Source organism: Leptodactylus fuscus, chromosome 6 (assembly GCF_031893055.1).
Source record: "Leptodactylus fuscus isolate aLepFus1 chromosome 6, aLepFus1.hap2, whole genome shotgun sequence".
In the NCBI taxonomy this organism is placed as follows: domain Eukaryota; kingdom Metazoa; phylum Chordata; class Amphibia; order Anura; family Leptodactylidae; genus Leptodactylus; species Leptodactylus fuscus.
In genome coordinates, this window is record NC_134270.1 from 13,857,097 (window position 1) to 13,872,435 (window position 15,339).

General features: G+C 44.9%; 1 protein-coding gene across 1 annotated transcript in view; it reads left to right on the plus strand.

Annotated features, from left to right (window-relative positions):
• The window catches only part of CA10 (carbonic anhydrase 10), a 223,744-nt gene that overhangs the window by 118,672 nt on the left and 89,733 nt on the right, over positions 1–15,339 (plus strand). Inside the window, exon 2 of the mRNA XM_075279383.1 lies at positions 2,657–2,731. Coding sequence (XP_075135484.1) covers positions 2,657–2,731 — 75 coding nt within the window. The remainder of the gene's footprint in view (positions 1–2,656; positions 2,732–15,339) is intronic.

Here is a 15,339-nt window from a genome sequence, read left to right on the forward strand (position 1 = left end):
CGATCGAATACTATGGTATTCGAAATACTCGTACTCGATTGAATACTACAAGCTGTTCGAAGTTAAGATTCGATGCAGAACCAGCGTTGATTGGCAGAATCCTATACATTGCCAATCAACGCTGGTTCTTCTCTTTAGAAGTCTTCTCCCTGCACAGCGTCCCCGCGTCCTCTTCCGGCTCTTCATTCACTCTGCTTAGGCATCGGGCCTGGGCAGAGCCGACTGTGCATGTCCGCGCGGGCATGCGCAGTGGGCTCTGCCTAGGCCCGATGCCTAGAAGAGTGAATTCAAGGCTGGATGAGGACGCGGGGACGCTGTGCAGGGAGAAGAATCCAGCCCGACCCTCACTCATGGACTTGGTAAGTAGAATTTGATTGAATGTTGCGTACCCCTGAAACTATAATGGGGTTCGAAACCCGTTCGAACAGTGGGCGGCTGTTCGAATCGGATTTCGAACCTCAAACATTTTAGTGTTCGCTCATCTCTACTCACCAGTACTCACGGCCGGACGCGGTCTGACAGGTTTCCATCTTCTGCCGGCAGAAGACGGAAACCTGATAACGGAAACCCGAACAATGTTGTGAACCCAGCATATGGCCGACAGCTATTTCTCGCTCTTACGCCTTTCTGCTCAACTGCACACCTCTCCACCGGAACAATTGCGCAATGAAGATTGCACACTTCCTCAACATCATAGGCCACAGGAGACTCAAAACACCACCATACTCATTAGATGGTCATCTTAAGATGACTACAATATAATTTACGTGTATGGGCACATAACTCGGGATATGGCAGGGAAAACAATTGGATATGACTTCAGACATTAGTTGAATTTTTGTCATTCATTTGCCCACCATAAAAAATTGATCAAGGTGGAGAGTAAATCAATGGCAAAACTCTTTATGGTAGGAGGATCAACATATTCTGGGAAAACACTTGGAAATCTTTGTGAAGTGTAGCACGTGTGATATACAGTTTATAGATTTGCATTTCTGTGCAATGTCAGACTTGGTTCCTTGGTCACACTAGACCAGTGCTTCCCAAAGTGGTCCAGGTGCACCCCCAGGGGGTCCATGGGAGACTCCACGGGACCATCGTTAGATCTAATCTTCAGATTTTTGACGAGTTTTGGGAATATGGTAGAAATATAGCAGCGGGGGGTCCACCGAAACCAGTAAAATTTTTGAAAGTGGTCTACGAGAAAATAATGTTTGGGAGCCTCTGCACTAGACCAATAACCCCTAAGAAGTAGACCATAGTAGACTTCAAATTTCTGTTTCTTTTACTGGACCATTATTGTGTTAGAGCCGGGAACCGCTGGGGGTTCTGCTGGTACTTAGATCAGTCCAACACTGTTTCTGTGACTGTAAAGGTGAGCATACCTTCCAATTTCTTCCCACATCATACACTTGCATGCATTTGTTAAAAGTATAAAGAGGGGAGAAGTTTCTGGCTGCAGATTATATTGCCTGAGAAAAAAGGATTGAGCATATTTAAATCTGTTTGATCCCTTCTTTCCCTGAAATTTGTCATTGGGGAAGAGTTGGATGGTCTCAACAAAATTAATGGATTAGGTAATGCCGGATTGATGGGTCCACAAGATAAAATGATTTTGGAAGTCTATCTTCTAACAACCCATAAAAAATAGGACAATGTTGGAGGCAACACGGTGGCTCAGTGCTTATCACTGGAGTCCTGGGTTCGAATCCTGCCAGGAACAACATCAGCAAGGAGTTGGTATGTTCTTCCCGTTTTTGTGTAGATTTCCTCCCGTACTTTAAAGACATACTGAGAGGGAAAACATGCACATTGTGAGCCCTATATGGGGCTCACAATCTACATAAAAAATAGGATTAAGTACCCTTTATATTTAGAAGTCTTTTTCTGGAGTATCATTGCGTAAGAGCTTGGGCCCAGCTGATAATCCTCTGATACACCAGTCCAACACTGGATTTGGCTGGCATTTACCCTACTATTATGGCAGATGTTGGTTCTTTAAATATGGTGTCTGCTCAGGAGCTGTGTGGCCCCATAGCTGCCAAGTCTCTGCTGTCCTATACAGAGACCCAGCAGCAATGCCCTCGATCAGTGCCCAAAGATGACAGAGGCGTCATTATCCCAGTGGTGTGTGGGTGCTGCTATTTAGGGGTAAATAATTACCATACCTCGGAATGAGATCCGTTGGCGGCGATCCATTACCATGACAGACGGAAGCCTATTAAAGGCTATCAGGTTTGTCATTGTATTTGTGGCGCAAATGCAGCTTTTCTCTGATTTCACCCCATTCTGAATTTTTTCCAGCTTCCCAGTACATCGTATGGAATATTAAATGGTACCTTTATGAAGTCAAATTTGTCTTTCAAAAAAAATTCGTAAATGAAAAAAAAAGTTAACGCTTTTGGAAAGAGCGGGTAGGGGTTAACCAATATGTACGTCTTACTGTTGGCGCAATTGTGTTCATAACTTTATTCAACCTTTCAACCATGATATTCTTACCAAGTGCAACAGATGTATCAGGTATTAGATTGTCTATTACACAAAAAGTTGGACACAACAATGCAGCATTGAATTAATCCTATGTGATATATTATGTGTAATAAACTAAAAATTGTCATTGTTAAGTTAAAAATTTTTGCATTTTTTGTTTTTACAGCACAACAAAATTCACCAAAAATCCATGAAGGCTGGTGGGCTTATAAAGAGGTTGTCCAGGGCAGTTTTGTTCCAGGTAGGACAACTTTAAAGCATGTCTTATCATCTATACTTTTATGTTCGAGAGCAGTTGTATGTTTGACTATACCCACCACCCACCCACCCGAACCCAACTCCCCCGCCCACTTTACTAGCTTTGGCAATGCCAAATACCTATTCGGACGTGCCAATAAAGCATTTTTTGATTTGATTTGATGTGGCTTCGTAATATATCTTATCAGAATCACAAACCGCTCCCCACTAGAGATGGGTGAACCATTGAAGATGTGTTTGGGGTTTGGACAATTTGGCCCCCAAATTTTGTATTGTCACAAATTGGAAGTGAAATTATTATACTCTGAGACTTCTTCCCAAAGTATAATAGGTGAAGGCCCAAGGGAGGTGTGAAAAAAATGACGTCTTACTCAACTCTTCTGGGCATCCTCGTGGTATCTGGCACGCCTTCTGAGGCCTCTTCCGACCTCTTTGGTGACATCATGCACTTTCGGAGTCATTCCAGGCAATGCAAGTGTCATGGCATCCCCATGCGACTGACGAGGACCAATCACAGGCCTAAAAAGACACAGAGTGAACACCAAATGCCACAAGGATGTCCAGAGGAGGTGTGGGAAAATTCGATAAAATTATACTTACCAAGTCCACGAGTGACGGTCGGGCTGGATTCCCCTTCAAGTCTTCTCCCGGCGCCGCGCCCCCCGTGGCGTTTTCCGGCTGGAATTCACTCTGCCTAGGCATCGGAGCCTAGGCAGAGCCGACTGCGCATGCGCGGTCGGCTCTGCCAGGCCCGACGCCTGAGCAGAGCCGACTGAGCATGCGGGGGCATGCCCGCGCATGCGCAGTCGGCTCTGCCTAGGCAGAGTGAATTCCACCCGGAAGAAGACGCGGGGACGCAGTGCGGAGAAGACTTCGGAAAGGTAAGAGAAGGACCAGCGTTGATTGGCAGAATGTATAGCATTCTGCCAATCAACGCTGGTTCTGCATCGAACCTTAAACTTCGAACAGCTAGTAGTGTTCGATCGAGTACGAGTATCTTGAATACCGTAGTACTCGATCGAACACCTACTCGATCGAACACTACTCGCTCATCTCTAGTCTCCACCTTTTATACTCTGAGATCTGAGGAGAACTGCTAGTGTAATATTTTCATGTTAGGAATCTGATGCGACAATAATGGACTGTTAGTCCTGGGCAACCAGAATCCACAAACACCGAGGCCAAAGACAGACCTGAGTGTACAACGCTCTCCTAACCAGAGCGGAACCAGGCCCCAGAGGTTTTCGCCAGAGCTCCTGATGGTGGAGTTGGACTTGGTAAATTCTGGGACCCAAGCCCGCAACTGCCCAAAGAGCGTCACGCACTCAATGAACCCCAAGTAGCAGAGAACCCAGAAAACACAGTAACACTAACCTCAGCAGATGAGGAGATGGAGGAGATGGTCAATAGAAGGTAGTGGAAGCACAACAGGAAGGTCATACAGGCCAAGTCGTACACTGGAGGTCTCGCAGGTTATCAGGAATAGCCAAAACTAAGTGGATCAAGCCAGGTCATATACATGAGGTCACCAAGTAGCCAAATAGAGGTCAAGCAGGAGTAGTCAGGAAACAAGCCAAGGTCATCTGCAGGAGGTCAGAAGGTATCCAAATCGAGAGGTCAAAGAGAGGAAGTCTGGAAGGCAAGCCAAGGTCATACATAGGAACACAATAGAGACAGAGGAGGTAGAAGGGTCATAAACAGGAGGGAAGCTGTCACCAGGATTAACTGAATAACCAGTGGCCTAAATAATGAGGCCTAATGAGCTTCTGACCCGTGGCTGACCCCCTGATCCAAGAAGTGCCGTTCCTGGCCCAAGGAGGAGACTGGAATCCCCGCACTGCAGACAGAGCGGGCCAGCAGCCTCTGCGCGGTACAGTGAAGGCTTTGGCCCGGTCTGCTATTTCACTTCTGGTTCATGGGTAATGAACCCCCAAAGTTTTGGGTTCGGGCCAAACCCAAAAATATAAAAATATTCTAGTCAAATTTACTCAACTCTACACCCAACCAAGCCACGTCAGAAACCTTCATGGTCACCAAAATAATCTATCTTGATTGAAGGAGGGGAGTGGGAAGATGCTGGTGCAGTTTTTCTGTGTCTGTAAGGCTGCGTGATGTCAGGGGAACGAGTTTATCCTTTTATCAAACCTGGAGAGAAAAAAATATGACTTTTCAGAAGGCATGTAGATGGATGCAAAAAATTCCCCAAAACACAAATTGCGTACATTTTACATGTTAATATGAACCTTGGACAATTTGTCATGTTTTGTTCAGGATAAGAAAAATGAAAATGAAAATGTAGAAATCATGCATTTGCTGCATAAAAAACTTTCTCCAATTTTTGTAAAAATTTCTTTCATAGCAGGGCTCTTATGACTAAGAACTCATCTCCATGGGTTTGAAACTTGTAGGAATTTATCCAAGGATCTGGTTTTTATACAGATTTTTAAAGAGATGTAATAAAATTGTTATTTTCAGCCCTTACATTACAGTTGCGAGATGCCTTTTGTTTTTTCTTGTTTATGATTTAGACGCTACCAACGTGGTGTCTTGTTTCAAACACTGCCACAGAATCAGGAGTGTGATTTGGGTTTTGATCTCAACCAACTCCAATTTTTAGCATCTGTGAATGAGTTCAATTCCATTGATTCCAGCACAGTTGGGATTTTCTCTCTAGCCCCCACCATTCCTGAGTAACAAGCACAGTTAGTTTTGGTACTTGATGTGCTATTTAAAGGGATTCTACCATTAAAACAACTTTTTTTCTAATTACCACATCGGAATAGCCTTAAGAAAGGCTATTCATCTCCTACCTTTAGATGTGGTCTCCTTAGAAATACCGGTACTTACCGGTATGCTATTGAGGTCTCGGCAGCAATGGGGGCATCCTTCTTCTTCATCTGCCTCCTCCCCTTGTCTGTCGTCTTCTTTCTTCGTCATGTCTGACGCCTGCGCAGTCGGCTCTGACAGCAGAGACCCTGTTAGAGCCGACTGCGCATGCTCAGTAATGTCCGTACAGCCCTCCGACGCGCGAGTGAACTCATCCAGGTGTCGGATGAGTCCGATCCTGCCTGACACCACCCTCCTGACAGTACATAGTCTAAATACCATATGAAGCACTAAATCTAACTGCAGTGATTGCTCAGGAACGGTGGGGGCTAGAGAAACAAATCCAAGTGTGCCGGAACCAGTGAAGCAACAGCTATTAATGGGAGAAGAACCTGTGTCTTTTAAGGGCTAGTTCTCCGCCGTGTGGTTATTTGGCATCTTCTCCTACCTTTATAAGTCTTCTCCGTGCAGCTTCCCCGCGGCATCTTCCAGCTCTGAATTCACTCTGCCAGGCATCGGGCCTGGGCAGAGCCGACTGCGCATGTCCGCTTGTAGTGTGGGCATGTGCAGTCGGCTCTGCCCAGGCCCGATGCCTGGAAGAGTGAATTCAGAGCCGGAAGATGCCGCGGGGACGCTACGCGGAGAAGACTTCTCGGAGGATCCAGCCCGACCCTCACTCGTGGACTTGGTAAGTATAATTTGATCGAACGTTGCCTACCCCTGAAATGAGCATTTTCCCCCCATAGACTATAATAGGGTTCGATATTCGATTCGAGTAGTCAAATATTGAGGGGCTACTCGAAACGAATATCGAACCTCGAAAATTTTACTGTTCACTCATCTCTAATATCCATGATTTGATTTCTATGAGTTGCTCAGTTGACGGTCTTTGTGTCATCTACTCCTACGGCGACACAAAGCCATCTCAGTAGCTTATCTGACATCTCACAGATGTTTCCGCTTCATAATAATCAATACTAATGTCTAATATTCCGCACTTTGCTCGCGGCGTTGGTAATTGGCACTATCATTACACTCAATGTCCAGTTCGACTCTTCTACAAACAAAGAGGGCAGCTGGTGATGTACCAGTCCCGGCCAGCTGGCTTCTTTCTACTGGTACATCTGCCTGGCATGAAAGGCTCTTCTAACATTGATGTCCGGAGCTGATGGAGGGAGGCCCGGGTGTAAAGTTGTGTTTGAGGTTATGATTTTCCTTTGATATGCAATTAAAGAGAGCCACGTATCTCATGGTTATGAAAGAGGATGTAAATCCCAAACTGCGTCAATTTCACTTCCCTTGTATAGGATTTGGAGTGAAAAAAGTTCTGTACTTGACCCTCAGAGGAGACATTCAGGCTCCGGAGCTTCATATTCTGACTCCTACTTGGAAGGGATGTCTCAATTTTTAGGTCCTGAAAAATTTCCTTGCTGTTTCATGAAATTCGGTTGTTTTTCTCAGTTTTGACCATTTTCTATCACCAAGATAATGTAAAAAGTGCAAATCTGTTTTCTTTCTTTCTTTCAAATTCTTATTTTATTGAAAATTTGTACAGGTTAACAAATGCACAAAAATACAAGCAGAATCATGCATCAGCACATTGCACATAAATATGAGCATAGAACAAAAACAATAAAATAAGTTAACCATATAGTGAATTGGGTTGGAGGGGGGGGGGGAGGGAAGGGAAGGGGGGGGGGGAAGGGGGTCGGAGCGGAAGGATAGAGGTGGTAAGGGAGGGATAGGTCCATAGCGACTAAGTCAGTGCTAAAAACAAAAAAGAGCATGAGAGACAAGGCTGGATGCACATGTAGCTACTGGATAGAAACGGTTGGGTAATATTAAATATCAAATATCAGCTGATGCTAACAGAAGTATGTGGCCTGGTACAGTTTCGGTACTTGAACCATGGTTTCCAAAGGTTGACAAAGGACTGGTGTTTCCTCAACTCCCAGCTATACAGTTCTTCTAGCCTAGCTACTTCATCTATTCTACTCAACCATTCAGACACTTGAGGTGACTCTTTTTCCAACCAATGTAATGGAATTAGTATTTTGGCCGACTGAACTAAATCTGTTTTCTGAGATGTGAATAGGAAAACAGTGCCTCAGCTTGCTGTCCTCTAGGGGTAGCCCCCTTAAACATCATGCCCGACTTTTTCAACAAGCCCAAGATTAGTAAAATCAGTATCCCAGCTGTGGAGAGCACTGTTTCGATCTGGTTGGATCTCCTCAGCACAGTGTAGAGAAAACTGATTTGGTAGAGATGAGAGACTTCTAGACCAGGTTCTGTTGATAATATCGCTCCTTAAGGAGAGAACCTGGTCTAGAAATCTCTCATCTCTACCAAATCACTTTTTCCCTACGCTGTGCTGAGGAGATCCAACCAGATCGAAGCAGCTCTGTCCACAGCTGGGATACTGATTTGACTAATCCCCGCATCATAGCATTTAAGGCTTGTTGAAAAAGTTGGGCATGATGTTTAAGGGGGCTACCTCTAGAGGGCAGCTAGCTGAGGCACTCTTTTCCTATTTACATCTCCGAAAACAGATTGTCATATTTTTTTTTCCCATGATCCCCCAGTGGAGCGAAAAAGGCTTTTCTAAGACTTCATACACCTAAGAAGGTGATCTCTCCTTAAGGAGCGATATTATCCCCAGAACAAGATAATGTATAAATCTGGGAGGTGGTTCTTCTCATTCTGGAGAAACAATGCTTGGAAATTTCTTATAGACAATGCTCCCTGGGTAAAGGTATCTAAAGCTCTCCTACAGATCGAAGAGAACTGTCTCTCATCCAGCCAACCAGTACCAGGGGTACCAAAGGTCTGATGCTGCGGATCCCAGGGCCCCTTTGGAGCCAGGAGCCCTGGGCCACTTTGACTAGCCCCCCCAACACTGGCCGTCTGCACAGTACTGTGTGTCTGCTTTTTTGCACTGCGGCAAACTTGAATAGGTTAATACATTTGTCTACTATTCGCTTTCATTCACGGTAAATAATCCTCAGACCTGTAAAGTTTATTTGCCAGTTGTATCCCAGGAGGAGAAGAACAGCAAATAGATGACTCAGATTGGGGGCAGATTGTTTTGCTCGTCTCCGTAGTGGGATGTTTTTAAAGGAATAAGACTTTGTTCACATTACGTTTCGTGTTTACACTTAGCACATATGCTGGAAAAAAAATCTGGAAGAGGCCGAGAGTTTCGAAAGCTTCTAATCTGTCATCATTATTAGTTAGCCATTAAAAAAGGTATCGACTGCTGAAGACTCTCAAGTTTTTACTTGTTTATATTCCTGGAACCATTAAAAAAGACATGACAATGTCAAAACCCTGACCAAAAAACTCCATGTGAACTTACCCTTATTATGTCATTCCACTGATTCTGGCACAGCTGGAATTTTTTTTTTTCCCGCACCCCCACCATCCCCCTTTTCAGACCCCCGAGTATAATAATCGGAGCCCCAGGGGAGGGGAGAGAAAATAATAAACAATTTTACTCACAGGCTGCTACTGCTACCATAAGGCTTTGGGCCTATATGATAATGCCCCAGACTGAGGTATTATCATACAGGCCCAAAGCCTTCTGGTAGCAGTAGCAGCCTGTTGCCATACAGGCCCAAAGCCTGTGCTAGCAGTAACAGGCTATTACTACTACCACAGGCTTTGGGCCTATAGGGCAATATCTCAGACCACGTGACGTCTGTGATATTACCATATGGGCCTGAAGCCGGTTAGGATTACCATGAGCACAAACAGAATGCCATGCATTTTCCCCCCCTCGGCTTATACTCGAGTCAGTAAGTTTTCTCTGTTTTATGTGGTAAAATTAGGGGCCTCGGCTTATATTCGGGTCGACTTACAGTCCTATGAAAAAGTTTGGGCACCCCTATTAATCTTAATCATTTTTAGTTCTAAATATTTTGGTATTTGCAACAGCCATTTCAGTTTGATATATCTAATAACTGATGGACACAGTAATATTTCAGGATTGAAATGAGGTTTATTGTACTAACAGAAAATGTGCAATATGCATTAAACCAAAATTTGACCGGTGCAAAAGTATGGGCACCTCAACAGAAAAGTGACATTAATATTTAGTACATCCTCCTTTTGCAAAGATAACAGCCTCTAGTCGCTTCCTGTAGCTTTTAATCAGTTCCTGGATCCTGGATAAAGGTATTTTGGACAAACAATTCAAGTTCAGTTAAGTTAGATGGTCGCCGAGCATGGACAGCCCGCTTCAAATCATCCCACAGATGTTCAATGATATTCAGGTCTGGGGACTGGGATGGCCATTCCAGAACATTGTAATTGTTCCTCTGCATGAATGCCTGAGGATTTGGAGCGGTGTTTTGGATCATTGTCTTGCTGAAATATCCATCCCCGGCGTAACTTCAACTTCGTCACTGATTCTTGAACATTATTCTCAAGAATCTGCTGATACTGAGTGGAATCCATGCGACCCTCAACTTTAACAAGATTCCCGATGCCGGCATTGGCCACACAGCCCCAAAGCATGATGGAACCTCCACCAAATTTTACAGTGGGTAGCATGTGTTTTTCTTGGAATGCTGTTTCTTTTTGGACGCCATGCATAACGCCTTTTTTTATAACCAAACAACTCAATTTTTGTTTCCAAAATGAAGCTGCCTTGTCCAAATGTGCTTTTTCATACCTCAGGCAACTCTATTTGTGGCGTACGTGCAGAAACGGCTTCTTTCTCATCACTCTCCCATACAGCTTCTATTTGTGCAAAGTGCGCTGTATAGTTGACCAATGCACAGTGACACCATCTGCAGCAAGATGATGCTGCAGCTCTTTGGAGGTGGTCTGTGGATTGTCCTTGACTGTTCTCACCATTCTTCTTCTCTGCCTTTCTGATATTTTTCTTGGCCTGCCACTTCTGGGCTTAACAAGAACTGTCCCTGTGGTCTTCCATTTCCTTACTATGTTCCTCACAGTGGAAACTGACAGGTTAAATCTCTGAGACAGCTTTTTGAATCCTTCCGCTGAACAACTATGTTGAACAATCTTTGTTTTCAGATCATTTGAGAGTTGTTTTGAGTAGCCCATGATGCCACTCTTCAGAGGAGATTCAAATAGTAGAACAACTTGCAATTGGCCACCTTAAATACCTTTTCTCATGATTGGATACACCTGGCTATGAAGTTCAAAGCTCACTGAGGTTACAAAACCAATTTTGTGCTTCAGTAAGTCAGTAAAAAGTAGTTAGGAGTATTCAAATCAATAAAATGATAAGGGTGCCCATACTTTTGCACCGGTCAAATTTTGGTTTAATGCATATTGCGCATTTTCTGTTAGTACAATAAACCTCATTTCAATCCTGAAATATTACTGTGTCCATCAGTTATTAGATATATCAAACTGAAATGGCTGTTGCAAACACCAAAATATTTAGAACAAAAAATGATTAAGATTAATAGGGGTGCCCAAACTTTTTCATAGGACTGTATACTCGAGTATATACAGTATGTTAGGGTTAGGCTGATAAGTTAGCCCTAGTTACAGGAGGAATAGAATATCCTTGCCCTTACTGCAGGCCTGTATTTTCTGGCACCGGCAGATCACATGACCTCTTTTCTTCAGCATCATGGCGGTTCTCCTAAGTATATACACGGCACTTACTGAGTTGAAACTGACAACTGATCTTGTGCTTTTTCTAACTCTGCAAGGATGTACAGGTACAGATAAAGGTATAGGTACAGATATGGGTAAAGGTACAAGTACAGATATAGGTACAGATATGGGTATAGGTACAGGTACATATACAGATATAGGTAAAGGTAGAGGTACAGATATAGGTACAGATACAGATATAGGTAGAGATATGGGTATAGGTACAGATGTAGGTACAGATATAGGTAAAGGTAGAGGTACAGATATAGGTACAGATACAGATATAGGTACAGGTACAGATATAGGTACAGATATGGGTACAGGTGCAGATAGGGAGATAGGTACAGGTATGGGTACAGATTGAGATACAGGTATAGGTACAGATACATATATAGGTACATATACAGGTACAGATATAGACAGTGGCATAACTAGGAATGGCGGGGCCCCGTGGTGAACTTTTGACATGCCCCCCCCCCCCCCCCCCGACTGACACCGAAGACCGCGACCGACCCCCTCCTACGCATTCCTGCGCCCTCTATTATGCCCCATAGTGGCCCCTGCACACAGTGTTATGTCACTTAGTGGCCCCTCCACACAGTATTATCCCCCATAGTGGACCCTGCACACAGTATTATGCCCCATAGTGGCCCCTGCACACAGTATTATGCCCCATAGTGGCCCCTGCACACAGTATTATGCCGCATAGTGGACCCTGCACAGTATTATCCCCCATATTGGCCCCTCCACTCAGTATTATACCCCTAGTGGCCCCTTCACACAGTATTATGTCCCATAGTGGCCCCTGCACACAGTATTATACCCCATAGTGGCCCCTGCACACAGTATTATGTCCCTCAGTGGCCCCTGCACACAGTATTATGTCCCATAGTGGCCCCTGCACACAGTATTATACCCCATAGTGGCCCCTGCACACAGTATTATACCCCATAGTGGCCCCTTCACACAGTATTATGTCCCATAGTGGCCCCTGCACACAGTATTATACCCCATAGTGGCCCCTGCACACAGTATTATGTCCCTCAGTGGCCCCTGCACACAGTATTGTACCCCATAGTGGCCCCTGCACACAGTATTATCCCCCATAGTGGCCCCTGCACACAGTATTATGTCCCTCAGTGGCCCCTGCACACAGTATTGTACCCCATAGTGGCCCCTGCACACAGTATTATCCCCCATAGTGGCCCCTGCACACAGTATTGTACCCCATAGTGGCCCCTGCACACAGTATTATATCCCTCAGTGGCCCCTGCACACAGTATTATGTCCCTCAGTGGCTCCTGCACACAGTATTATGTCCCATAGTGGCCCCTGCACACAGTATTATCCCCCATAGTGTCCCCTGCACACAGTATTATGCCCCATAGTGGCCCCTGCACACAGTATTATGTCCCACTGTGGACCCCCATAAACAATTATTATACTCTGGGGTCTTTTCAGACCCCAGAGTATAATAATCAGAGACCCGGGGGAGAAAACCATAAAAAAAACCCTCTGTTACCTATCTCACTGCTCCTATGCTGTCGGCCTCCGAAGTAGTCCATCTTCAATGACGTCAGACGTCACATGACACGGGACGCAGGCCAGTGTCATGAGACATTAGACGACTAAGCTGAAGCCTGCCCGGATCGTGGAGAGGTAAGTAGCAGTGTTTTTTATGTTTCTTACCTCTCCCGGGCCGCTGATCATTATACTCGGGGGTCTGAAAAGACTCATGAGTATAATGATAGCAGCGGTAGCGGCTGTCACAAGGCCCCTAATATCCCGGGCCCTGTGGCAGCTTCCTCCGCTGATTCCGCGGTAGTTACGCCACTGGATACAGATATAAGTACATATACAGCTACAGGTACAGATATAGGTACAGATATGGGTACAGGTACAGGTAAAGATACAGCTACATATACAGGTACAGGTGCAGATATAGGTACAGATAGAGATACAGGTAAAGGTATATCCTTGCAGATATAAACAGCTACTACCTGGACGTATATAGTTGTTAAACTGCCACCACATACAGACTCACTGCCATGTGCATTAGAATGAAGCTGAACCTGAGCATTAAGTCATCTTAATAATTATATAATGAAACATTATAAAACTTTCTATTATTACACTTTTTACATAAAATGATTCCATAATCTCTTGGTCAGACCCAGATACTGCTCTTTAGATGAAATGATTCTGAGCCGCAGTTTCCCCCACATGAGCCGCCTGTTATTGTCTATATATTGATTTGCTCCTTAGTTTATGTGCAGGTTTCCCTTGAACATTAGACTGTATAATGCGGGGCGCTACAATCCTCTCCTGTGCGGTATTAGATGTGCAGATCAGCAGGTTTAGTATCATGGTGTAGTATAGACAAGCAGCGAGGTGAATAAAACATGATAAACTGTGTTGTTATTCTCTGTACTATATTCCATTATTTATTAATGGGTGTATTTTAGGATATTGCTTTGTTTCACTCTAGTCATTGCTCCTCTCATGGCTTCATTATGAGCCAAATAAGCCTAAAGCTAAGACCTCCCAACGTAGCGAAACCCAGGCAAAAAATCGCTGCAGAAAAACACTCAGCGAAAACACATTGCAGCCATTATCTTTAGCATATTTCATATGAGTTTTTTCTCTGCAAGTTTGCGTCGAGTGGGTGGATGGATGGGAGGGTGGTTGGATTGTAGGTACAGTAGTCCTTGGGGTCTAATGGGTATGGGCGGGTGTAGGGTGGGTGGTTGATTAGGTGGCGTGATAATGGGGTATAATAGTCCTTGGGGTCTAATGGGTATGGGCAGGTGTAGGGTGGGTGATCAGGTGGCGTGATAATGGGGTATAATAGTCCTTGGGGTCTAATGGGTATGGGCGGGTTTAGGGTGGGTGATTAGGTGGCGTGATAATGGGGTATAATAGTCCTTGAGGTCTAATGGGTATGGGCGGGTGTAGGGTGGGTGGGTGATTAGGTGGCGTGATAATGGGGTATAATAGTCCTTGGTGTTTAATGGGTATGGGCGGGTGTAGGGTGGGTGGGTGATTAGGTGGTGTGATAATGGGGTATAATAGTCCTTAGGGTCTAATGGGTATGGGCGGGTGTAGGGTGGGTGGGTAATTAGGTGGCGTGATAATGGGGTATAATAGACCTTGGGGTCTAATGGGTATGGGCGGGTGGTGGGTGGGTGGGTAATTAGGTGGCGTGATAATGGGGTATAATAGACCTTGGAGTCTAATGGGTATGGGCGGGTGGTGGGTGGGTGATTAGGTGGGGTGATAATGGGATATAATAGTCCTTGGGGTCTAATGGGTATGGGCGGGTGTAGGGTGGGTGGGTGATTAGGTGGGGGGATAATGGGGTATAATAGTCCTTGGGGTTTCATCTTCATTTGGTGGCAGCTGGACCCGTTTTGGGCAGCGATCCCCACAGTCCCCCTCTTCCCCCAGTAGGATTTAGAGATTCCTCTTTTTGTCTGCCGATGTGAAGTCTTGGATGTGGCCCGAGAATCTTTGGTAGTAGATGGCCCTCACAGCTGAGTAGTTGGTGCAGTGTAGCAGGTAATGGGCCTTGTCTTCTAGGACCCCTTGGTCGCAGTGTTGGCACTGTCTGTTCTCCCGTGGTTTGTACGACTGCCTTGGCCGCCCAAATCAGAAAGGAGATCAAAGAAAGTTTAAGCGTTAGACTTATTATTACATACCCCGCATGTCCCATGGTCTCACCATTTAGTATGCAGTGCTCATGCTCTGGTGCATGCGTGCTACAGACCACCGTGTAGTACATCTGGTTTCCCGAGCACTGCGCTGTAAAGGTGGCTTACGTGGAATAGATCTAGATAACACAATTGAAGTAGAATTCTTGGCGACTGTCAAGCATAGTTGAGTAGGTCAATATCCCTGTCAATGGTGTTGACTCTGTTATAAAGCAGATGATCATTGTCATTAGGAGAGAGTCGTAAAGTAGCCATGCTGCAGAGCTGTAATCATGATAATGAGAGGTGATAGGAAAGGTTATTACAATGCTTACATGACTAAGTACTGAAGCTAGCGCTGCCGGAATCAGCCGCTCGTATTGTCCTGACCTTTAAAGTAACACCATCTGATCTTTTTTCCTTCCAGATTGAAAGAGCATTT